At 45.2% G+C, this 25,741-nt stretch overlaps 1 protein-coding gene across 1 annotated transcript; it reads left to right on the forward strand.

Annotated features, from left to right (window-relative positions):
• The first annotated feature begins 21,864 nt into the window (after positions 1 to 21,864).
• On the forward strand, positions 21,865 to 22,500 carry Rnf222 (ring finger protein 222). Its single transcript, XM_004663151.1, has one exon. The coding sequence runs from the start codon at positions 21,865 to 21,867 to the stop codon at positions 22,498 to 22,500; it is 636 nt and encodes a 211-aa protein (XP_004663208.1).
• Positions 22,501 to 25,741: the final 3,241 nt, after the last annotated feature.

Below are 25,741 nucleotides of genomic sequence, written 5' to 3' on the forward strand. Positions count from 1 at the left end.
TTAATCACAGCACTCGGAAGGCAGAGGTAGGAGGATTGCAGTGAGTTCAAGGCCACCCTGAGACTACATAGTGAATTCCGGGTCAGCCTGAGCTAGCGAGAGACCCTACCTTGGGGGTGGGGGGAACCCACCCACAGGGAATGTAGTTCAGTTGGTGATGTCCTTGTCTAGCATGCACAAGGCCCTGCTGTCAATCTCCAGCCCTGCATAAATCAGGAGTTGTGACCCATGACTATAATCCTAGCATTCAAGAGGTGAAGGCAGAGCCGGATGTGGTGGCGCACGCCTTTAATCCCAGTACTCGGGAGCAATAAGTTTGAGACCACTCTGAAAATACAGGGTGAATTCCAAGTCAGCCTGGGCTAGATTGAGACCCTACCTCGAAAAACCAAAAAAAAGAGGTGAAGGCAGGAGGACTAGAAGTTCAAGGTCATCTTCAACTATATATTGAGTTGGAAGCCAGCTGGGGCCACACAAGTCTCTTACAACCATCAACTCCAGGGGGAAAAAACAGAGAGAGAGAGACTGGGGCTGGAGAGATGCCTTAGCTGTTAAGCTCTTGCCTGTGAAGCCTAAGGACCCCAATTCAACACTCGATTCCCCAGGACCCACATTAGCCAGTTGCACAAGGGGGCGTCTGTAGCTTGTTTACAGTGGCTGGAAGCCCTAGCACACACATTCTCTCTCTCTCTCTTCTCTCTCTCTCTCTCTCTCTTTCTCTTTCTCTCTCTCTCTGTCACTCTCAAATAAATGAATAAAAATGAACAACAACAACAACAAAAAAAAAGAGCCAGGCATGGTGGCACATGCCTTTAATCCCAGCACTCGGGAGGCAGAGGTAGGAGGATTGCCATGAGTTAGAGGCCACCCTGAGACTACATAGTGAATTCCAGGTCAGCCTGGGCTAGAGCGAGACCCTACCTCTATAAACTAAAAAAAAAAAAAAAAAAAAAGAGAGAGAGAGACAAAAGAAAGGAACATTGTCGTCCTGATCATCATCTGCATAGTTCAAGGAGCATCAGTGTGGAGTCAGAGCAGAACATGTGGCTGTCACACACATGCACACACACAGTACAAATAAATAATAAAAGTCTACATGTCAGCAGAGGTGGGCACATATCGCTAACCCCAGCACTCGGGAGTGGAAATAGAAGGATCTGAAGTTCAAGGTCATCATTGGCTACCTAGTGAGTTTGAAGCCAGCTTGGGCTACATGAACCCTATGTCAATTTTGTCAAAACAAACAAAACAGAAGCAAGCAAAAAGTCTTTCTGTGGAAAAGCCTGGACCAGAGTGAGTCCCTACCTCAAAAAAACAAAAACAAAAAACAAAAAAATTCACATATAACAGAAATGTTTTGCCATGTGTAGACAAAAACATAAGCAGAGGGAAGCCATAAGAAATTAAGCAATGTAGCCAAGGAGGTAAGACTTCAACTGAAGCCCCTCACTTGGCCTGCTCAGCAGGACATCAGCTGCTGATAAAGCTGTCTGAACCCAAGAAGCTCCCTCTGTCCTCCAGAACATTCCACTGGGATAGCCCAGGAAATAGAAAATCAAAATCAAGGTGTTCAGACTCCAAGTGAGGTCAGAAAATGCCACCAAAGCAAACCCCTAGTGTCACCTGTCACAAGGACATAATGACCTTCACAAACTGACTTCAGATTTAGACAATCCCACCACCTCATAGGCAGAGAGGATCCTCAGACACCAGTACTGCCCTCTGGCCCAGACCTCCAGTCAGACCCTCCCCTCCCCAGGACGCGCCACAGTCCCAGGGCCCTTACCTGATCCTGGGTCAGTGGCTTCTCTGAGCTCACACTGAACCAGCAGAAACAGAGCAGAAGTCAACAGGAAGAGTAAGAATCACATCTGACATAAGAGATACAGGACAGGAAGTGGGTTCGAGTCAGGAAGGCTGGGGCCCATCATCTAGAAGTGAGGCAACCCTGCCAGCCTCATTGTTCAGATGGGATTGAGCAAGACCTCATGGAGGAAGAAGTGGCAACCACAGCTCCTCAGCTAGCCCTGCAAAGCTCCCACTTCATGGACTGGAGAGATGGCTTAGCGGTTAAGGCACTTGCACATGAAGCCTAAGGACCTGAGTGCAATTCTCCAGTACCCATGTAAGCCAGATGCGCAAGGTGGTACATGTGTCTGGAGTTCGTTTGCAGTCGCTGGAGGCCCTTGCATGCCCATTCTCTCTCACTTCTTTCTCTCTCTGTATCTCAAATAAATAACTAAAACTGTTAAAAAAAAAAAAATCAAAGCTCCCACTTCCACTGCATGTATGTGAGCCTATAGTTGTCCAGTAAAGGAAACGTTCTATCCAATTTCCCACTTTTTTTTTTTTTTTTTTTTTTTTTGTCTTTTCAAGGTAGTATCTCACTCTAGCCCAGGCTGACCTGGAATTCAGTATGGAGTCTCAGGGTGGTTTCAAACTCATGAAGATCCTCCTACCTCTGCCTCCCAAGTGCTGGGATTAAAGGCATGTGCCACCATGCCCTGCTCTCTCTCTCTCCCACTTTCTTGCCTCCATGCCTGTATCTGGGAGGATAAAATCAAGGGAAATTAATTTAGTGGAGGAGATGAGAGGGCATCAATACTTTTAATCTCTAAGGGGGCCAACACTGAAACAGACGCAGAACATAACATGGTATATAACAGATCAAACGAGTCTGGCATGGTGGTGCACACCTTTAATCCCAACACTTGGGAGGCAGAGGTAGGAGGATTACCATGAGTTCAAGGCCACCCTGAGACTCCATAGTGAATTCCAGGTCAGTCTGGACTAGATCGAGATCCTACCTCAAAAAAACAAAAAGAGAGAGAGATCAAACTAGTGTTGGGGGTGTGGCTTATTGGTGGAGCACTAGCCTAGCATATGTGAAGCCCTGGTACTTTCCAAAGGGAAAGAAGAGAGAAGAAGCCTCAACTTGGATCTCTAGGTCTCCTTTTCCCATTTAATAACACCAGGACTAACCCCCGGCGTGTATGGCTTGAACAGGGTAATGTGTGCAATTGGCTCCATATAAACCCAATGAGCCCCTCGCTGTCAGTAGCTGTCCCTTTTCTGGCTTTCTAGACTTGGCCCATTCCCTAAGCTTTTATCAGATAAATATCTTTGGTCTAAAGAGCCATCCACACCTGTTGAGTTCAGGAAACTGTAAGATCTTTGACAGGAGCTGAGCATGGTGACACACCCTTTAATCCCAGCACTTGGGAGGCATAAATAGGAGAATCACCAAGAGTTCGAGACCACTCTGAGATTACAGAGTGAATTCCAGGTCAGGATACAGTGAAATCCTACCTTGAAAATCAAAAAACAAAAAAAGTCTTTGAGAGGAGAGCCTGGGTTCGCTTCTCTCTCCACCTCACAGAGCTGGAGCTCGCACAGTCAGAGACTCTTAGAAGGAGCATGAGTCATCACCATGGAGTTTGTTAGAAAAGGAGAATCTCCAGCCTTCTGCCAGGCCTTTACAGAATCAGAATTTCCACTTTCACAGAAGAGGTAATGGTTATGCTTATGGAAGTCCGGGGCCACACCTGTGAAAACGAATTGAATGGTGGTGTTCGACAAGCATCCTCAACAAGCAAAGCAAGCATTGCAAAACAAAAACCAGAAACCCCACAGGTCTCTTGATCTTGACGATTGCACCACTGGAGGACAAAGCCCAAAAGTTACGGCCTGGAAGCTCCTAGTGACTTGCTCAACTTCCACTTTCTGGGAGCTCCAGCCTAAGATCTTAGATGGCAGTGGGATCTGGACAGCAATGAAGCGTATTTAAAGCGCCACCTGCTGGTCTTAGCTATGCATCACGGTTTCTGCACAGGCGTTCTTTCCCAAAAGGTGGCTCTGCTCTGAACCTTCTGTAATGGATCCTTTGGTTCCTTCGTGTTTCAATTTATGTATCTTATGCACGTCTTACTTTCTTTGATAATATTTTTAACTGTATTTCATTTCTTCGCTAGCATCTTCATTGCACCTTCTGGTATTCTTGTGGTCTTAATGGTTGCCTTGGAAATTACATTTATCCTTAAATTATTAGTCTGCTACAATTAAATGCTTTTACCATTCCCCAGGTAATACAAGCCTTACAATCTAGCACCATTTATATTCCCTTCTTGCCTTTTAGCTACTAGTGTTAATTAATTATTCATATATTATTACTTTTTAGCTGGAGAGATGGCTTAGTGGTTAAAGCACTTGCCTGCAAAGCCAAAAGGACCCAGGTTTGATTCCCCAGTACCCACATAAAGCCTAATGCACAAGGTGGTACATGTGTCTGTAGTTCGTTTGCAGTTGCTAGAGGCCCTGGTGTACCCATTCTCTCTCTCTCTTAAATAAATAAAATGTAAAAAAAAAAAAAAAAAAAGTTAAGAAATGGTAGGACTCCTTACAACGTGCTCTCTCCAGACATAAAATGGTTTGGATATCCATGGCCTCATAGTGCCTGACACTACCTACACAAGACCATCATAAAAGGAGTTAAAAACCATGTCATCAAAATAAAAGAGAGACTGATTGAGATGGGGAGGGGATATGATGGAGAGTGGAATTTCAAAGGGGAAAGTGGGGGGAGGGAGTAGGGTATTACCATGGGATTTTTTTTTTTTTTTTTTTCTGATCAAGGCTCAGGTTTATTCAGGCAGACACAGGCTTATATACAGAAGACAATGCCCTCGTGCCCAGGGCCATGTGGTAACGCCCCTCTATCAGGTGCCTATGCCTCATGTTAAATGATGCCTGGTGTTATTTCACCTGGGCTGCCTTCTCACCTAGGCTGTAGGATAAGAGATTAAAGACCACCTGTAGCTCCCGAAGTCAAAGAGCAGCTGCAGCTCCCCTGCGGCTCCCATGGGATATTTTTTATAATCATGGAAAATGTTCATAAAAATTGAGAAAAAAATAGTTTCTAGTATTGGGAGAAGATAATGATCAAAATACATTATGTACATGTATTAAAATTGTCAATAAAAAGTTTAAAAAACAGTTTCTACTTCTCCATCTACTTTCTTGTATGTATTAGTATAGATATGATAATACTCTATTGGTCCTGGAATCTGCTCCAAACCCTTTTTAAAATAAGACCTCACTAAGTCTAAAGATGTGCAGAGTGCTTGAGCTCAGCCTGGGGTTCCAGAAGTGTGCTTGCTGGTGATGGTGATGGTGTTGGTTTTTCTCTGCTCAGGCCAGTGAAAGCAGGCCAGCTTCTTCTGCCATTGTGGAATTTCTCCTAGATCTGTAAGCTTCAAATAATTCCCCTCTTCCTTCCATAAACTGTGTCCGGTCTGGAGTTTTATCTCAGTGACCTGAAGCTGTCTGCTACATGGAAGCTAAGGGATGATTTCAATAAAATCTGCTTGGAAAATAAAAATACATAATCTACCATGCTCAAAATGTAACCGATTACATCTAAGGATAGAAATGTCTAGATGTACTCTGCTAATAGTTATTTTAAAAAAACATATTTTCAGAAGTCTTTTTAAAATATATTCTTGGGCTGGAGAAATGGCTTAGTGGTTAAGGCACTTGCCTGTGAAGCCTAAGGATCCAGGTTCGATTCTCCAGGTCCCACATAAGCCACCAGATGCACATGGTGGCACATGCATCTGGAGTTCATTTGTAGTGGCTGATGGTCCTGGTGTGCCCATTCTACCCCGCCCCCTCTCCCTCCTACCCTTCTCTCTGTCTCAAATAAGTAAATAAGAGCTTACTATATATCTCAGGCTGGCCTTGAACTCTCAACCCTCCTGTCTCTACTCCTTGACTGCTTGTATTACATGCCACCATGCCAGCTATTAGGTCTTTCTTCCTCATCAGATGCTGAATTTCAATTTTTGTACTCCCAACTCTCTGAGAAGCCAAAGCTATGCTTTGTTTAGCAGTAGTTTTCTGCTTTGTTTCTGCATCCCCAATAAACATGTGCATGTGGACACACACACACAGAATATGATTTAGCAAACTCACTAAGGAAAAAGCCTACCTGGGATGCTGGGTTCACTTCTCTTGTCCCCCTTTCCTCGGGATCTTGGTTCCTTAAATTTTGTTTGCTTTGGACTCTAACTTTTTAAAATTATTTATTTATTTATTTTAGAGAGAGAAGGGCAGAGAGGGAGAGACAGAGATAGAGAAAGAGAGAACTGCATGCTGGGGCTTCTAGTCACTGCAAATGAACTCCAAACACCTGGTCCACCTTACACATCTGGCTTACATGGGTCCTGGGGAATTGAACCTGGATCTTTAGGCTTCTCAGGCAAAAGCCTTATCAACTAAGCCATCTCCCCAGCCCTCAACGCCTCCCAAGCAAATCAGCAAATTCACTGAGATAAAAAGCAGTGGATGGGCTGGAGAGATGGCTTAGCAGTTAAGATGCTTGCCTGTGCCAATCCCATGTTAACCAGACTCACAAAGGTGAGGCTAGTGCAATGTTGTACATGCCTACTAGGTGGTAGAAGCATCTGGAGTTTGATTGCAGTGACTAAAGACCTTGGCATGCCAATTCTCTCTCTCTCTCTCTCTCTTGCTCTATCTTAAAAAAAAAAAAAAAAGAAGAAGAAGCAGGGGCTGGAGATATGGCTTAGCGGCTAAGGCATTTACCTGCAAAGCCAAAGGACCCAGGTTCGATTCTTCAGGACTCACATTAGCCAGATGCACAAAGGGGTGCACACATCTGGAGTTCATTTGCAGAGGCTGGAGGCCATGGTGTGCCCATTCTCTCTCTCTTCCCCTCCCTCTTCCTCTGTCATATACATATCATGTATATATATATATATATATATATATGGAAGCCTGGTGTGGTAGCATATGCCTTTAATCCCAGCACTGAGGAGGCAGAGGTAAGAGGACCACTGTTGAGTTTGAGGTCAGCTTAAGACTTCATAGTGAATTCCAGATCAGCCTCAAAAAACAAAAAACAACAACAACAAAAAAAAAAAATTAAAAGAGGGGCTGGAGAGATGGCTTAGCAATTAAGGCTTTTGCCTGCAAAGCCAAAGGATTCTGGTTCGAAAGCCAGATGCACAGGGGACACCTGCACCTGGAGTTCGTTTGCAGTGGCTGGAAGTCCTGGTGGGCCCATTCTCTCCCTCCTTCACTCTCTCTCTACCTCTTTCTCTCTCAAATAAATAAATAATATATTTTTAAAATTTTAAGGAAAGCTAGAATAAGATCTGGGACTAATGTAATGGAAGAGCACTTGCTAAGTATATACAAAGCCCCTAGTTTGATCCCAGAACTAAAACAATAAACAATAAAAATTAAAATGAGGGTGTAAAGAAATGTTTATTGGGATCACATGACAATTTTTAAAAATTAGGTCCTAAAAGAATTTATGAAATGCGATCCTACTTATCTTAAAGATAATTATATATTATCTGTGTGTGTAATATATAATTATTTTAGCATGACTATATATTACGTATGTTTATATTTTGTTATATATCCTAGAAGAATAAAACCAGAATAATAACAGTAGTTATCTGTAGAAGTGAGATAGATATTGTGTTTTTTATGAATTTTCCAGTGGTGGTACTTTTTGTTTGTTTGTTTTGTTTTTTCTAGGTAGAGTCTCACTCTAGTCCAGGCTGACTTGGAATTCACTATGTAATCCAAAGGTAGCCTTGAACTCATAACTACCCTCCTGCCTCTGACTCCCAAGTGCTGGGATTAAAGGCGTGGGCCACCACACCCAGTAATATATATATATAATTTATTTACTTGCAAGCAGAGAGAGAGAGAGAGAATGTATGGGTGCTCCAAGGATTCTAGCCAGTGCAAAAGAACTCTGGACACATAGCTTTATGTGGATACTGAGCAATCAAACCCAGGTTGGCAGGCTTTGCAAACAAATGCTATTAACTGCTGAGCCATCTCAATAGCCCAGTGGTACTATTTTTTCTAATTTTTTAACTGACAACTTCCATAGAGACAATATACCATGATCACAATCCCCTCCTAATACTCCGTTTTTCCCCCCTCCCAAATCCCCTCCATTGAATCCCTTCTTCTTTCTGACTGTCTTCTATTTTGATATCATTTTTTCCCCTCCTATTATGCAGGTCTTGTCAGCCACTGTGAGGTCATGAATACCAATGTCACTTTGTGTCTGGACGACAGCATTGTAAGCTTGCCTCCCTTCCTTGGGCTCTTACATTCTTTCTGCAACCTCTTCTGCAGTGGACCCTGAGCCTTAGAGCGTGTGATAGAGATGTCTGAAAACCCCACCTTCATTTCTCAGCATTTTGGCCATCTTTAAGTCATCCCAATGGTCAGTCGAGGTATTATTTTTTATTATCAAGAAAATATAACTTTTCCACTCCTGACACTGCAGTTTCCCCCGGGCAGCCACCACCCCAGAGTTCCTAAGAGCAAACCTCCTGGCGGCGCTTTCTTCCTGAGCGTCCCTCCTCCACCTCTCCGGGGGCGTCTCTGCACCTGGACTTGGTCATTTTGCAGGCCTTAGACGGCAGCGGGAGGGAATCCCAGGGCAGGTGGATGACGAGAGCGCAGCCCCACGCGCAGACCAGACGGGCTTGGCTCATTACTCAGCCCTGTGCGGCTCCTCCGGTGCCCCACCCCTGGCTCAGCTCCTCCGCGTCTGCACCCCAGGACACCTGGCACCTTCATGGCCAGTTTCGCCCGTGAATCCAAGCTGTTTATCTGTGACTTTTCACCCCAAGGGCTCTCAGGTCAAGCATTTAAACCGGGTCTTGGGCTCAGTCATGGAGAGACACAAGTCCTGAATTTTTGTTTGTTTCGATTTTTAGCGACAGAGTTTACCCTGCAGGCCAGGTTAGCCTTGACCTCTGGGCCCTCCTGTCCTGGCCTCCCAAATGTGCTGGGATTACAAACTTGGGCCAGCATGCCTGGCTGTGATGTTGTATCTTAATCTCCCTAAGGCGCCAAAATCAGTGTGTGACCTAACTCTGCAGACACAACGTACTTTAGGTAGTAGGTAAGCATTTCTGTTTTTACTTGAGTATGTGTTACATAATTGGAACTGAAAACCTAAAGTCCCAGGTTTAGAGTTCTAATTGTATTTGTAAAGAGTGACCTTATATTTAAAATATTTCTTTTTTAATTATTTTCTTTACATTATCTATTTGAGAGACAGAGAGAGAGAGAATGGGTGCACCAGGGCCTCCAGCCACTACAAACAAACTCCAGACACATGCGCACCTTGTGCATGAGCCACCTTGTGCATCTGGCTCACGAGGGTCCTAGGGAATCGAACATGGGTCCTTTGGTTTTGCAGGCAAGCGCCTTTACCACTAAGCCATCCCTCAAGCCCAAGAAATGTCTTTTGTTTTTGGTTTGTTTTCCAAAGTAGGGTCTCACTCTAGCCAAGGCTGACCTGGAACTCGCTACTCAGGGTAACCTTGAACTCATGGTGATCCTCCCCTGCCTCCCCAGCACTGGGCTTAAAGGCGTGCTGTTTAAGATATGTATAAGTCATGAATGTTTGCATGTAAAGTTATTTTGAAAGTATATACTTTTTGGAGATAATCGTCATCTATACCCCAAAATGGAATTGTGTAGCCCATGCTGCTTCTTGAATTTGCAGCTATCCTCCTGCCTCAGCCTCTCAAGTGCTGGAATTCCAGGAAACACCCACTACATCCATTTTAATCTGGACATTTTGAAGGTAGGAGTGTTTACAATGAGGCTAGACTAGGTATTTAAGTTTAAAATGTGGCTCCACTGAGCTGGAAACCTCCTCCTTGCTGTCACGATGCTGGAAAGAGCTATGCAGCCAGCTTGGGGATAAACATCATCAGTACTCTTAACCAGCAGTGGAGCCTGAAAGTTTAAGGCTGACTAGCCAGGCCAAATGTGCCAATTGGTGGCAATGGTAACATGTTTGTTATGGGGACAACCAACTGCTCCTTGATTGGACTTCAGGCCTGCTCCAGGAGAGGGAATTCCTATAAACGTAATCAAAAGCCTGTGGCTGGGGAGGTCATAAGCCTTAGAGGGGGAAGCTACTACTGTTGTCTAGTTAAATGGATATACAATATCCACCAAACTGTCCTCTAAATACTTGCATTTATGTCCTTATATTGATGCTACTATCACTTCTGGTTAGAGAAGCTTCTCTTTTCAAATGTTGGTGACTTCTGGGGAGACTCAAAACTCATTTAAGTGCTGAGAAGTGGCAGTGTCGTGTTCAGCACTGAGACATCTCTATCACACCCTCCAAGGCATAGGAACCATTGTGGAAGACATGGTAGAAACAATATAAGAGCCAAAGGAAGGGAAGAGTGCTTTGCAATACTGTCTTCCAGACACAAAGCGGCCATGGCACTCATGACCTCACAGTGGCTGGTACTACCTACACAAGATCTGAATAACAGGAGGAAAAATATGATGACAGCCCAGCATGGTGGTGCATGCCTTTAATCCCAGCACTTGGGAGGCAGAAGTCGGAAGATCACTGTGAGTTCGAGGCCAGTTTGGGATTTCAGAGTGAGTTTTAGGTCAGCCTGAGCTAGAGGGAGACCCTCCTCTGAAACAGCCAAAATAATAATAATAATAATAATAATAATAATAATAATAATGGCATCAGGGCTGGAGAGATGACTTAGCAGTTAAGTCACTTGCCTGCAAAGCCAAAGGACCCAGATTTGATTCCATAGGACCCACATAAGCCAGATGCACAAGGGCATGCACGCATCTGGAATTCGTTTGCAGTGGCTGGAAGCCCTGGCGCACCCATTCTCTCTCTCTCCCTCTCTCTCTCCACCTGCCTATTTCTATCTCTCTATTTCTCTCTCAAATAAATAAATTAAAATAAAATTTAAAAATTTTGTTTATAAATAAATAAAATTGATAAGAATAGCTGGGCATGGTGGCACATGCCTTTAATTCCAGCACTCAGAAGGCAGAGGTAGGAGGGTGGCTGTGAATTTGAGGCCACCCTGAGACTACATAGTGAATTCCAGGTCAGCCTGGGCTATAAGGAAACCTTACCTAAAAAACATATAAGAGCCTGGCATAGTGGCACACATCTTTAATCCCAGCACTTGGGAGGCAGATCACCATGAGTTCGAGGTCACCCTGAGACTACATAGTGAATTCCAGGTCAGCTTGCACTAGAGCAAGACCATACCTCAAAAAAAAAATATATGTATATATATATATATATATATATATATATATATATATATATATATATATATATATGTATATGAGATATGAGACGTGGTGGTGCATACCTTTAATCCCAGCACTCAGGAGGCAGAGGTAGGAGGATCACCATGAGTTTGAGACCACCCTGAGACTACATATTGAATTCCAGGTCAGTCTGAACTACAGTGAGACCCTACCTCAAAAAAAAAAAAAAAATAGTGCTGGAGAGATGGCAGTTAAGACCTTTGCCTATGAAGACTAAGGACCCAGGTTCAACTCCCTAGTACCCATGTAAGTCAGTTGCAATGGCTGGAGGCCCTGGTGTACACATTTTGTCTCTCTCTCAAATAAATAAATAAAATAAAATAGAAGACAGACTAGTTGGAAAGAAGGGATACACTGGATGGGGTCTTCTGGAGGGGGAAGAGGGGGGATGGTGTGAGAGGATTATGATCATGACATATTATCTGTATGTACAAAGGTCCACTGTATGGATAAGCCTCATTTTATTTATTGATTCATCCATCCACTGACACTTAGGTTGTTCCCACCTTTTTTATTTTTTTGAGAGAGAGAGGCAGATAGAGGATGGGTGCACCAGGGCCCCCAGCCACTGCAAACAAACTCCAGACACATGTGCCATCTTGTGCATCTGACTTGCATTGGTCCTGGGGAATCAAGCCTGGGTCCTTTAGGCTTCACAGACAAGTGCCTTAACTGCTAAGCCATCTTTCCAGCCCCCCATGTTTTAATTTTCTGAGGAACCACCATATTGTTTTTCTATAGAGACCACATCATTTTACCTTTTTTTTTTTTCACATACACCATTTTACATTTTTATGGTTCAAATTTGTGTTTTTGTTTTTTTGGTGTTTTTTTTTAAAATTTGTGTATTTGTTTCTTACTTTTTGGCTTTTTGAGGTAGGGTCTTGCTATAGACCAGGCTGACCTGGAATTCACTGTGGAGTCCCAGGGTAGCCTCAAACTCACAGCAATCCTCCTACCTCTGCCTCCCGAGTGCTGGAATTAAAGGTGTGGGCCACCACATTTGGCTGTGTTTTGGTTTTTTGAGACAGTGTTGTATCCCAGGCTGTCCTGAAGTTACTGTGTAGAGCAGACTGGCCTTGAATTCATGGTGATCTACCTGTATCAACTGCTGAGTGTTAGGATTATAGGCAAACACACACACACACACACACACACACACACACACACACACACACACACACATATATATATATATACTGGATCCCCAAAAAAAGCAATTAGTTTTTTCCCCCCAAGGTAGGGTCTCACTGTAGCCCAGGCTTACCTGAAATTCACTATGTAGTCTCAGGGTAGCCTTGAACTCAAGGCCATCCTCCTACCTCTGCCTCCCAAGTGCTGAAATTAAAGGTGTCAGCCACCACTCCCCACAAAATTGCACTTTTATTTGCTAAATCTGGGACTATCTGCGGTTCTCGGGGAAAGAACATGAGAGACAGCTCCTCACCACCCAGCTGAGTGTCCCTGGGTGAAGGGGCTGTATGCACCAGAGTGTCTAACACTAAGATGGCCAAGGAGCTAGGACTATGGTTGACAGGACACAACGATCATCCTATGGGTCACACACTTGGCTCTGCTTTGAATCTCGTAATCCCTATTTTTCAGGGGGAAAAACTGGCTTTAGTAGTCTTCCTGAGAATGCTGGGAGTGAATGCCCCCAAATGTTTATCAGTTCCCCTAATTTGGATTGTTCCTAATGTTTGATTGTTTTTCTGATCACAAAAGAAACACGTTCAGGGTAAAAATTCAACCACCACAAAAAGGCTCTCCAGACACAACTTGATTAACAGTTCGTTATATTTTCCTCCAGAGTTTTCTTTTAAAATTTCATGGTATATTAGTGTCATTTCCACTATGTAGTCTCAGAGTGGCCTTGAGCTCATGGCGATCCTCCTACCTCTGCCTCCCGAGTGCTGGAATTAAAGGCGTGCACCACCACGCCCAGCTGGCTAGTGTCATTTCGAGAGAGAATGCTATACAGATGTCACAGTGTCAGTAACTTCTCTGTGGATATGTGTACATTCCTACATTTCAGCTTCTCTACTTCAAGATTCTTGTGTTTTTGTTTTTGTTTTTTTTTTCCTTTATTATTTATTTTTGTTTTGGTGGGGGTTGAGGTAGGGTCTCACTCTGGCTCAGGCTGACCTGGTATTCACTAGGTAGTCTCAGGCTGGCCTTAAACTCATGGTGATCATCCTATCTCTGCCTCCCAAATTCTGGGATTAAAGGCACATGCCACCATGCCTGGCTAAAATTCTTCTATTTTAGGAGACAGTTTCATGTAACCCAGGCTGTCCTCAAATTCACTATGCAACCAAGGATGACCTTGAACTTCTGATCCTCCTGCCTCCATCTCCTGAGTACTGGGATTATAGGCATGTGCTACCATGCCATTTATGCAGTGATAAGAATCAAACTCAGGGTTTCATGCATGCTAAGTGAGCACCCTACCAACTAAGTTATAGCTCTTAGACCCCTCAGTATTCTTTTTAAACATCTTCTAGGGCTGGAGAGATGGCTTAGTGGTTAAGCACTTGCCTGTGAAGCCTAAGGACCCCAGTTCGAGGCTCGGTTCCCCAGGTCCCACGTTAGCCAGATGCACAAGGGGGTGCACGCGTCTGGAGTTCGTTTGCAGTGGCTGGAAGCCCTGGCGCGCCCATTCTCTCTCTCTCCCTCTATCTGTCTTTCTCTCTGTGTCTGTCGCTCTCAAATAAATAAATAAAAAATAGACAAAAAAAATTGTTAAACGTCTTCTATTTTTTTAAATATTTTATTTCTTTATTTATTTGAGACAGAGACAGGAAGAGGCAGCAGAGAGAAAGAGAGAATGGGCGCGCCAGGGTATCCAGCCACTGCAAACAAACTCCAGACACATGCGCCCCCATGCATCTGGCTTATATGGGTCCTGAGGAATTGAACCAGGGTCCTTAGGCTTCACAGGCAAACACCTTAACCACTAAGCCATTTTCCCAGCCCCGTTTTAATTGATACATAATTGTACATATGTATGGGAAACAGTGGCATTTCAATACGTGTATACATGGGAGGCTGATGTAGGAGGATGATTGTTAGTTCAAGACCAGCCTGGGCTACCGAGTGAGTTCCAGGTTAGCCAGTACTAGAATAAAACCCTGCCTCAAAAAAAAAAAAAAAAATCAATATGGAACACTTGCCTGTGAAGCCCAAAGACCCAGGTTTGACTCCCCAGAACCCATATGTCAGATAGACATGGTGGCATATGTGTCTGGAGTTCGCTTGCTGAATGGCTAGAGGCCCTGGTGTACCCATTCTCTCTCTCTATCTCTCTCTCTCTCTCTCTCTCTCTCTCTCTCTCTCATAAATAAATAAATAAATTGACTGGAAAGATGGCTCAGTGGTTGAAGATCTTGTCTAGGAAGCTTAAGGACCCAGGTTTGATTCCCCATTAACCACATAAACCAGATGCACAAGGTGGTGCATGTGTCTGGAGTTAGTTTGCAGTCGCTGGAGGCCCCAGCATGCTTATTCTTCTCTCTCTCTCTCTCTCTCTCTCTCTCTCTCAACTAAAATAAATAAGTAAAAATAAAATATATAAAAAGTTAAGGGCTAGAGAGGTAGCTTAGCAGTTAAGGCACATGCCTACAAAGCCTAAGGACCCAGGTTCGATTCTCCATGTCCCACATAAGCCAGATGCACACGATGGTGCATGCATCTGGAGTTTGCTGTGGCTAGAGGCCCTGGAATGCCCATTCTCACTGTCTCTGTCTCTCCCTCCCTTTCTCTCTGTCTCTAATAAATAAATAATAAGTCTTTTTAAAAGATATAAAAATTTAGCTGGGCATGGTGGCACACAGCTTCAATCCCAGCATTCGGGAGACAGAAGTTGGAGGATTGCTTTAAGTTCGAGGCCAGCCTGAGATTACATAGTGAATTCCAGGCCAGCCTGAGTTAGAGTGAAACCCTACCTCAAAAAAACAATATTTATTTTTAAAAATTAAAAATAAAAAAATCAGTATACAATGCTTAATGATCAGTGCAGGGTGAGTGGCATATCCGTCAACTCAAATATAAATAGTAAATCGGGCTGGAGGGATGGCTTTAGTGGTTAAGGTGCTTGCCTATGAAGCCTAAGGACCCAGGTTCAGTTCCCCAATACCAACATAAGGCCAGATGCACAAGGTGGCACATGTGTCTGGAGTTCATTTGCAGTGGCTGGAGGTCCTAGCATGCCTATTCTCTCTCTCTCTCTGCTTCTTCCTCTCTCTCTCTCTCTCAAATAAACAATTTTTTAAATATTAAATGAAGGGGATGTAGGAGAGGGTCTAAAAAAAATATTAATGGTGTGGTGGTTTGATTCAGGTGTTCCCCATAAACTTAGGTGTTCTGAATGCTAGGTTCCCAGCTGATGGAGAATTGGGAATTAACATCTCCTGGAGGGAGTGTATTGTTGGGGGCGGGCTTATGAGCATTATAGCTAGTTTCCCCCTTGCATGTGTTTGGCACACTCTTCTTCCTGTTGCTCACCTGATGTTGGCTAGGGGGTGATGTCCACCCTCTGCTCAGGCCATCATTTTCCCCTGCCATTGTGGAGCTTCCCCTCAAGCCTGTAAACCAAAATAAACCTCTTTTTCCCACAAGCTGCTCTTGGGTGATTTCTACCAGCAATGAGAACCTGAGTGCAACAAATGGTGAACCATTTCTCTGTGTTGAGAACATTCAAAATCCTCCACTAGTTATTTTGAAATACATAATTAATTGTTGGCAGTCATTCAAAATACTCAAAATCATCCCCCCAAATCCACCCTTTGCCTATTTATGCTAGTTGATGCTGGCCTGTTGGTACTCTGAGCCTCTCTGAATGTTTAATGTATGACAATTTTATATGGACACATCACAGAAATGTTAGTGTAGTTTTGGGTTCACAACCTACTTGGGCTCTGACCTACTGACCCCTTCACTCTGGCATGAGGTGGGAGAGAGATGAGATCACTTTGTATCATTTTCCCATTATTGGATGGAAGGCCCCATGGTCTGGGAGCTCAGTCAAATAGGTCCTGGATCACTGCTTCCATTGTGAGACCCTCTGACTCAGGCCAGGTCTTCCTCATCAGGATCACCTGATGCCAGCAACTGCCCAACCCCTGGGCAGCACCAAGAGCCTCCTGGCCTCAAACGGGTTGGGCAGCATTCACTTCCCTGCACTGTCCTCGCGACCTGCTCAGTCATTAGGAAATGCCTCCAAGGTCGGCACAGTGACAGCAGCAGGAGGAGATCCTCCTGTCAGCCCGGTGTTTCGGGGTGGCTCCCATCTGCTCTGAAGAGGTCCGGGCTGGAAAGACGGATGCTCCTCTCTCTGGTTCCCGTCAAAGTGAGTGTGGGGGCCTGACTCTAGTGGGGTAAGGAGCTCATATGACAGTGCTCGGGACTGAAGCTAGCAAGATGCAGGGGTGTGTGTGAAAAAGAGTACAGAGAGAATGGCTTGTGGGTGGGGAGGTAGCCATGGCTGAAACTACAAGGCTTGCTTTAGGACTCTGGGAGCAAATCCCACTGCCTAGAAGCATCACTCTGAGGAGAGCTTGTTTTCTTGAGCTGTGACATCTTCCCTATGCTCACCTTGACACAGAATCTCCTGAGGAGCCTGAGCATGGGAGCTTTGTAAGATCTAATCCCTTGGGCCAGCCATGGTCTTCACCTTAATTCACAAGTGGCCAAAGGGAAGCTTTGTGTAGGGTCAGCCTGAAAAACCTTAGATAGCTACTTTTCTGCTGGTGCTTCCTCATCCCCTTTCACTAAAGTCTGGAAGATCCTCCAGAGATCCATTTGAGCCCCAGTAGAGATGGCAAGACATGGTATGGACTATGGCAAGGTTGCCCAGGGTTCAAATCCTAGGTCTCCCTGTATACGCAGTATCACTTTACCAAAGTGTCTTCACTTAATCCTGGAACTTCAGTTCCCTCATGTGTAAAATGTAGATAATACCTACCTCCCAAAGTTGTTGTCAGGATTTAGTAAGGAAGGGATGCAAAACGCCAAGCAAGTAATTAGTGTTCAATAAATGGTTGCTGTTATAATTATTTATTATTAGCTCAACACTGGTCCCACTTCAGCTAGGAAGGCTTTTCTAGTCCTCTTCCTCCAGTTCCCTAAGGTACTAAGGGACATGCTTTCACTATGTAATGCCTTGCATTCTTGTGCCCAAATGAGAGCATGCTATTTTCCTTTTGTTGTGCTCTCTCACACACCAGTCAGGCCCATTAAAGACACTGAGCATGAAGAGAATTAGATGGAATGAAAAGAAAGAAGAGATGCACCGAAGGGTTGATCAGGAAAACACTGAGAAGGGGAGGTGAGAAGGTAGGGAGGGAGGAAGCATTGTCCAAGCTTGAGTGGTGTGACTCTGAGGCACATGAAACAGAAAAAGGCTATTAGTGAGTGTCTGTAGACACTCCTTGAAACCCCTTCACTTTTCCTAGAACTCAGGGAAGAAACAAAAGGCTCTCATCCTCCCCTCTCATCCCTGTGAGGACAGAGGACAGCGCTGCCTGATGTGCTAATATCTACTCACACAATCTATCCAGATTTTAATATTGTTCTCCTACTTTTGCCTCCTAAGTGCACGTTTTGAGGTAGGGTCTCACTCTAGCCTAGGCTGACCTGGAACTCACTCTATAATCCCAGGCTGTCCTTGAGCTCATGGCAATCTTCCTACCTCTACCTCACGAGTGCTGGGATTAAAGGTGTGCATCACCACACCTGGCCTAAAAAATGATTTTTTAAAAAAGAAAACTCAGGGGCTAGAGAGCTGGCTCAGCAGTTAAGGCACTTTCTTGCAAAGCCTACTGACCTAAATTCAATTCCCCAGTTCTACATAAAGCCAGATTGACAAAGTGGCATATGCATCTAGAGTCCATTTGCAGAAGCTAGAGGCCATGGAATGCCCATTCTCTCTTTCTCTCTCTCTCCTATGTCTCTCTGCTTGAAAATAAGTATTTAATAAAAATAAAATAATAAAACTCAGCCAGGCGTGGTGGTGCACGCCTTTAATCTCAGCACTTAGGAGGCAAAAGTAAGAGAATGCCCATGAGTTCAAGGCTACACTGAGACTATGGAGTGAATTCCAGATCAGCCTGGGCTACAGTGAGACCCTGTCTCAAAAAAAACCTGAAAAATAGGGACCAGAGGGATGGCTTAGCAGTTAAGGTGCTTGATGGCTAAGCCAAAGGACCCAGGTTCGATTCCCCAGTACCCACATAAAGCCATATGCACAAGGTGGCACCAGCATCTGGAGTTTATTTGCAGTGGCTGAAGGCTCTAGTGTGTCCATTCTCCTCTCCCTCTCTTAAATAAATTAAATTAAAACTCATAAACAGGTGGATAGCACATATCTGTGCTCCCAGTACTTGGAAGGTTAGAGGCAATATGATCAGGAGTTCAAGGTCATCCTTAACTATACAGTTAATTAAAGGCTATCCTGGGCTACACGAGGCTCTGTTTCAAAGTAAGGAGGAAAAAAAAAAAAACAAAAAAAACCTTACATGTGTCCTCTAGGCTCTACAGAGTTTCATGAAGAACTTTCTTGATACCACCTTATCTCCAATTAGCTTAATCTTAGATTCTGATTGGAAAGAAGGAAGGAAAAGGGGGAGGGAAAGAATGAAGAAATAGGAGAATAGGGGGGCAGCTACTTGTCTCCAGAAAACCAACCTGACAGCAAACCTGTTATGAACTGAAAACTGGGAATCACTGGAATCACCATCTCAGTTTATCCACTGCCTGTCATTTACATCCATTATCATCTTGTTCAGCTATTCTAATTTTAGATGAGCTGTCCTGTCAAGGAGGTGTGACTGTGTCATAGGAGTCTCTAAGCCCCCTTCAGGAAAAGAAGAAAGGAAAAAAAACCTTAAGAATGACACCTCCCGGGCTAGGGAGATGGTTTGGTGGTTAAGGCCTTTACCTGCAAAGGAAGCCTGAGGACCCAGGTTCAATTCCCCAGTACCTATGTAAACCAAATTCAGAAAGTGGTACACGTGGCTGGAGATCATTTGCAGTGGCTAGAGGTCCTGGCGTGCCCATTCTGTTTCTCTTCTCCGTATCTCTCTCTTTTTGCAAATAAATAAATGTTTTTTAAAAAGAGGGGGCACTGGAGGGATGTCTTAGTGGTTAAGGCATTTTGCCTGCAAAGCCAAAGGACCCAGGTTTGATTCCCCAGGACCCACGTTAGCCAGGTGCACAAGGTGGCGCATGCATCTGGAGTTCATTTGCAGTGACTGGAGGCCCTGGCATGCCCATTTTCTCACTCTATCTCCCTCTTTCTGTCAAATAAATAAATAAACAAAAATAAAATATTTTAAAGGGGGGGGGGGCTAGTAGGTGGCTTAGCGGTTAAGGCACTTGCCTGCAAAGCCAAAGGACCTCAGTTTGATTCCCTAGGACCCACATAAGCCAGATGCACAAGGTGACTGGAGTTCATTTGCAGTGGCTGGAAGCCTTGGCGTGCCCATATTCTCCCCCCCACCCACCACACCATTTCTCTCAAATAAACAAAAACAAAAATAAAAATGTGGCTATGGGATGTGGACTTTAAAAAAATGACACCTCCCATTTACTGAGCACTTACTATGTGCCTAACTCTTTTTAAAAAAAATTTTTTTTAATTTATTTATTTGAGAGTGACAGACAGACAGAAAGACAGATAGAGGGAGAGAGAGAGAGTGGGTGCACCAGGGCTTCCAGCCTCTGCAAACGAACTCCAGACGCGTGCGCCCCCTTGTGCATCTGGCTAACGTGGGACCTGGGGAACCGAGCCTCAAACCGGGGTCCTTAGGCTTCACAGGTAAGTGCTTAACCGCTAAGCCATCTCTCCAGCCCTGTGCCTAACTCTTTACTAGCTCACTTAATACTGGGCAATGCTGTTATCAGCCTCACATTCAGATAAGAAACTGGGGTCACAGAGATTAATCACCTTAGCCAGTGGGTGTATCTAGCTTTTGTTGTGGTGGGTTTTTTTTGTTTGTTTATTTGTTTTTTGAGGTAGGGTTTTACTCTAATCCAGGTTGACCTGGAATTTATTATGTAGTCTCAGGTTGGCCTTAAACTCACAGAGATCCTCCTACCTCTACTTCCCAAGTGCTGGGATTAAAAGCATGTGCTACCACACCTGGCTATATCTGGCATTTAAGCCCAGGTCTATTCTCTGAGCACTTGACACCCCAATCCCAGCCAGGAGGCTGCACTGACCACATCCGACACCAAAGATTTGGAGTTGCCACTATATCTCATGTCTCCTATCACTACCTCCACATGTTCTTATTTTCTTAATTATAGGAATTTTCAATTTAGCAAAATGGATTTTTGACCCAAACCAAGAGAAAGGAGTGATTTCAAGATTTATGATCATTATAGTTTGACCTTTCTGATAGCTGATCCTTATTCCCACCATGTCATCCTGTTAGGTCTCAGGACAATCACATAGTTCTGTTTTGTCAGTGTGACCTGGAGTCTTTTATTGAGGAAAAAAAATATATCAATTATACTGGTTCATGGTTCCTTCCAAAAAAAAAAAAGGCTGTTTTAGATAAGTTTAGATGACAAAGTTGTGATACTAAGTACATTTTTGTGAAAAGATTTGGTCCTCATCACATATCCAAATAGGTATTCCCTTTCAAAGTAATCAATGATTCTGCTCATAATATCTATGATGGTCTTCCCTTTGCGCTCAGATATTTTTTGAACCACTATGAACTTTACAGAGACATGCTATCTTTGATTTCAAGTAATATCATAACACTTAGATCATTCACTTATGTTCTCACCAGACATGGATCCCACTGACTTTGGCCATTTCCAAAATATCAGTAACATTCTCCAGGGATGAAAATCTGCTTTTATTTGGCTAATAAGAAGGTTCTCTGACACTCCCAAAGAAGAATCCAAAGAATGACTGAGTGCGGTGGCTGTGTGACTACTCAGATGCCCAGGAGGTGCTCACGTGTGTAAGTTCTGAGCTTTATTTTTAAAAGGCTTTGCTTTATAGCCACTCTTAGCACAGAGGAATGCAGTCCAATGGTTGGAGTAAACCAAGAAAGTTACTAAGAAAGAGCAACACTACGTGGAAATGGTGACACAGGGCCATGGATCAGCCACAGATCAACTGAACACCCATGCTGAGCAGGGTTTCAGGAGTAGCAGACACTTTTCTAAACAATGACCGCTTCGGGTGAAGACCCAGACTGAGCATTGGACTGGGGCTGGGGATGCATCTGGGCATGTATCTTATTAGATCCTTGTTTGCCTTGGAACTGGGTCTTCCTGTCCACTTCCGGCACTGAACCAGGAAGAGGTGACATCAGCAACAATGCATGTCCTAGTTGAGGTGAAGCGTCAGGCACTTCACTACTCATCAACACCTTCCAACACTTCTTCCAGAGCCCAGCAAGGCTGGAATCTCTTATCTGTCTCCTGATATCCCCTTTCAGAAGTGCCTGCACATCTCCTCTGAGAATCCTGGGCTCTAGTTCTTAGTTTGGTCCAGGTAGGTTTCTGAGGACAATAAGCAGGAGAGGAAAGAATAGCAGAAGGAAGAGGAAACAATAAGGAGACAGGGTAGAGACAAGGTATGTGAGAGAGACTTAGGAAAGGGGAGGGAATGATGGCAAACGTTCCAGATGTTCATGACCCTTTACCTTCCCTCCACAGCTAAGCCTTGCCATGTCAGAAGGGGAGAGTAAGGACAGCTCGGGCAGTGAGTGCCCCGTGTGCTATGAGAAATTCCGGGACCTAGAGGGTGCCAGCCGGACACTGAGCTGTGGCCATGTGTTCTGCCATGACTGCTTGGTCAAGTACCTACTCTCCACCCGGGTGGATGGGCAGGTGCAGAGGACCATTGTCTGCCCCATTTGCCGTTACGTCACCTTCCTCAGCAAGAAGAGCTCCCGCTGGCCCTCCATGCTGGACAAGAGCTCACAGACCCTGGCTGTGCCCGTGGGCCTGCCCTCCATGCCCTCACCAGAACGTGGGGGCCACACAAACCCCTTGGCCATCTCCCAGCCGGTCTGGAGACCATCCTCAAGCCAGGGGTCCCAGCTCCCCCTGGACCTGCTGCCTAGCCTGCCCAGGGAATCACAGATCTTCATCATCAGTCGCCATGGGATGCCCCTGGGGGAACAGGACAGTGTGCTGCCCCGGCGCAGCCTGGCTGAGCTCTCCGAAGTGTCCCCAGCTCCCAGCTCCACTCGCTCCTTTTGCTGCCGGTCGCGAGCCCTCCTGCTCATCACCCTCATCGCTGTGGTGGCTGTGGTAGCTGCCATCCTGCCCTGGGTGCTGCTGGTGAGAAAGCAGGCATGAGTGGTGGCACCAGGAGAGCAACAGAACAAGGCCAGTCTCAGAACTGTACTCCATTGTGAGCTGGGCTGGGGTGCACTGGCCACGGCTTGGAAGGAGGCAGAAAGTCCCTGTAACCAAGCTCCAAATGGCAGGCCTGGGCAGAGGACACGAGCGGGGACTGGATCGGAATTTAGTGGCTTTGTCTTTACCCTTACCACCCTATCCCAGCAGGGACGGAGGTACAACAGGGAGGCTGGAGATCTCTGAGACTAGAGCTGAGAGGAGCAACCAGTGCCCCATGTATGACCCCCATGTGTATCCTCAGCAAATACCCCTCCTCTAGGCTGGAACCGAGCAGGCTGGAAGATGGGTGGCCACTGCCTAATAGTGCTGCTGGCGTGGAGGTAGAGACCTCACTTGGCAAGTGACCTACCTGATACCAGGTGGGCCTCTGTAGGCCCAAGGACGGTCTGCTGGCCCATATTCTTCCAGATGGAGCCCAGCAGCAAGTTTCTTCCAGGCTATAATTACCTCCCAGAAGATTGTTGAACTTGCCCTCGGGATCAAACAGAAGAGTTGCTGCAGGGTCCAAGCCCGATTTCTCAGAATTTTAGACACTGCATATGACCCACACGGCATCCCAAGTCCTCCCTGCCTCTAGTCTCGTAGCCAGGAAGGTCTTTCTTGAGGGAAAAGATAATCTCACAGGTTGTGTGGCCCAAAATTTTTGGAGGAACAACAGAAGAGGGTTTCCCTAACAATTCAGACCACAACAGGAAACAGTTGTTGACAGAGGTCAAGGTCAGCAGAATGGTTGCAAACAGAGCCAGTGGTTTCCTTGAACCCTCCAGGCCCAAAGAGCAGGCTTGATTTGGATTCTTGGGGGGGGGCTCCCAAGAGAGGATATGCAAATAGGGAACTGAGGGGGACACCAGAAAGGAGCGACTTGAGTCAGCTGAGAGCTATGTGGGCAAATTAACCCCTGGGGGCTCCTGCCTTCCTCCCTGCCAAGTCCTCCTCCTCCTCATGACCCAACCACTCATTAGAGGTCACACCAGCTGGGCCAGTTTCCCCAGTGGATTCTCAAGCTGAGTTGGGTGAGGAAGGGTGGGGGAGAAAACAGCTGTGCTTGTCAGAGACTCCTGCTGCCTCAACAAATGCTGAGAACCAGGTGCTGTCACTCGAGTCACCACCACCGTAGCCGCTGTACCAGTGACTGGTCACTGGACTGTGTAGGAACCTCGCTGACGAAGCCCACAACCGGTGCCTTATGACTGAGAGCAGCACGATCTCCAGCTATTGTCACAGATGGGTGGGGCTGGCACAAGGTATGCCAAGAGCTGAGCCCTCCACAACTTGTACTCTTCTCTGCAAAGTTTACAATCTGTGGGGAAACAGCACTGTGCCACTTAGCTAGTTCCCAAATACGTGCAGTGGTCATTGGGGGCCATTAGGCAAGGGATCCGCACCACAAGGGAAATTTCCAACCACGGGCTTTAAAGTCTGTTAAGTTCCCCACAGGCTTCTTTATGCTCTTTTCAAGACTAGAGAGGAGCACAGGTGCTATGGGGGTGGGGAATGCAGATAGATTTTGGGAGTTGGGGAATATTTATTATAGGAACAAAAATAAAGTTAACTTCACAGACTTGTAGGTCTGGTCACCTCCTCGAGGCTGGTCTAGTCAGTGTCATGAGTTTTGGGGACCTGATTTGAGTCTGTTCAGGTTCTGGTGTGGTTGCTAAGAGTTCCTTTCACAATTGCCAGGCATGGAGGCACACATCTTTAATCCCAGCACTGGGGAGGCTGAAGTAGGAGGATTACCAGGAGTTTGAGGCCAACCTGGACTACGGATTGAGTTCCAGATCATCCCAGGTTAGAGTGAGACCCTGCTTCAAAACAAAGCAAAACAAAACAAAAAAAATGCCTGCAATGTTTTCATATCATCCAACTACAACCTGTAGATTTTACTTATTTTATTGTCAAAGAAATGCCAAAAGCTATTTTTTAAATAAAGTTATATATTTTCTCAAAGACTCTTTGTAATGTGTGTGGACTTAGGATAATGCTCCAGATTAAAAAAAAAAAAAAAAAAAAGGAGCCGGGCATGGTGGCACACACCTTTAATCCCAGCACTTGGGAGGCAGAAGTAGGAGGATTGGATCGCCATGAGTTCAAGGCCACCCTGAGACTACATAGTTAATTCTAGGTCAGCCTTGACCAGAGTGAAGCCTTACCTCAAAAAACAAAAGCAACAACAAGAAAGATAGAGCCTAAGGACCCAGGACACCCATAAGCCAGATGCACAGGTGTATGCATCTGCAGTTTGAGGTGGTTAGAGGCCCTGGCACGCCCATTCTCTCACCCTTTCTGCTTTTCTCTCTCTCTAGTAAATAAATTTAAAAAAATTTTTTTTAAATCCAGGCATGGTGTTACACATCTTCCCAGCACTCAGGAGGCAGAGATAAAAGGATCACTGTGAGTTCTAGGCCACCCTGACACTACATAGAATTTCAGGTCATCCTGGGCTACAGGACTACAACAAGACCCTACCTCAAAAAACAAAAACAGGGCTGGAGAGATGGCTTAGCAGTTAAGTGCTTGCCTGTGAAGCCTAAGGACCCTGGTTCAAGCTCAATTCCCCAGGACCCACGTTAGCCAGATACACAAGGGGGCCCATGTGTCTGGAGTTCATTTGCAGTGGCTGGAGGCCCTGATGCGCCCATTCTCTCCCTCTCAAATAAATTAATAAAAATAAAAAAAAAAAAAAACAAAGCCAGGCGTGGTGGCGCATGCCTTTAATCCCAGCACCCGGGAGGCAGAGGTAGAAGGATTTCTGTGAGTTCAAGGCCACCCTGAGACTCCATAGTGAATTCCAGGTAGGCCTGGGCTAGAGTGAGACCCTACCTTGAAAAACCAAAAAAAAAAAAAAAAAACCTGTCTTTAACGACAACAAAAACCTGTCTTTTTCAGAAGGTATCATGGTGCTGGAAAGAAGTGACTGGAGCACTGAGTAACATCTCGATCACACCTTCCAAGGCCCAGGGTCTAATGCAGAAGAGGTGGCAGAAAGAATGTAAGAGCCAAAGGAAGGGTAGAACTCCTTACAACGTGCTCCCTCCAGACATAACATGACCTGAATATCCATGACCTCACAGTGACTGACACTACCTACACAAGACCACCATAATAGGAGGAAAAGATGATGACATCAAAATAAAAGAGAGACTGATTGAGATGGGGAGGAGATATGATGGAGAATGGA

This window comes from Jaculus jaculus, chromosome 12, assembly GCF_020740685.1.
Source record: "Jaculus jaculus isolate mJacJac1 chromosome 12, mJacJac1.mat.Y.cur, whole genome shotgun sequence".
NCBI lineage: Eukaryota > Metazoa > Chordata > Mammalia > Rodentia > Dipodidae > Jaculus > Jaculus jaculus.

Bases quoted from the DNA above. Each gene is read 5' to 3' on its own strand.
- Rnf222 (XM_004663151.1), top strand. From the start codon at position 21,865: ATGTCAGAAGGGGAGAGTAAGGACAGCTCGGGCAGTGAGTGCCCCGTG.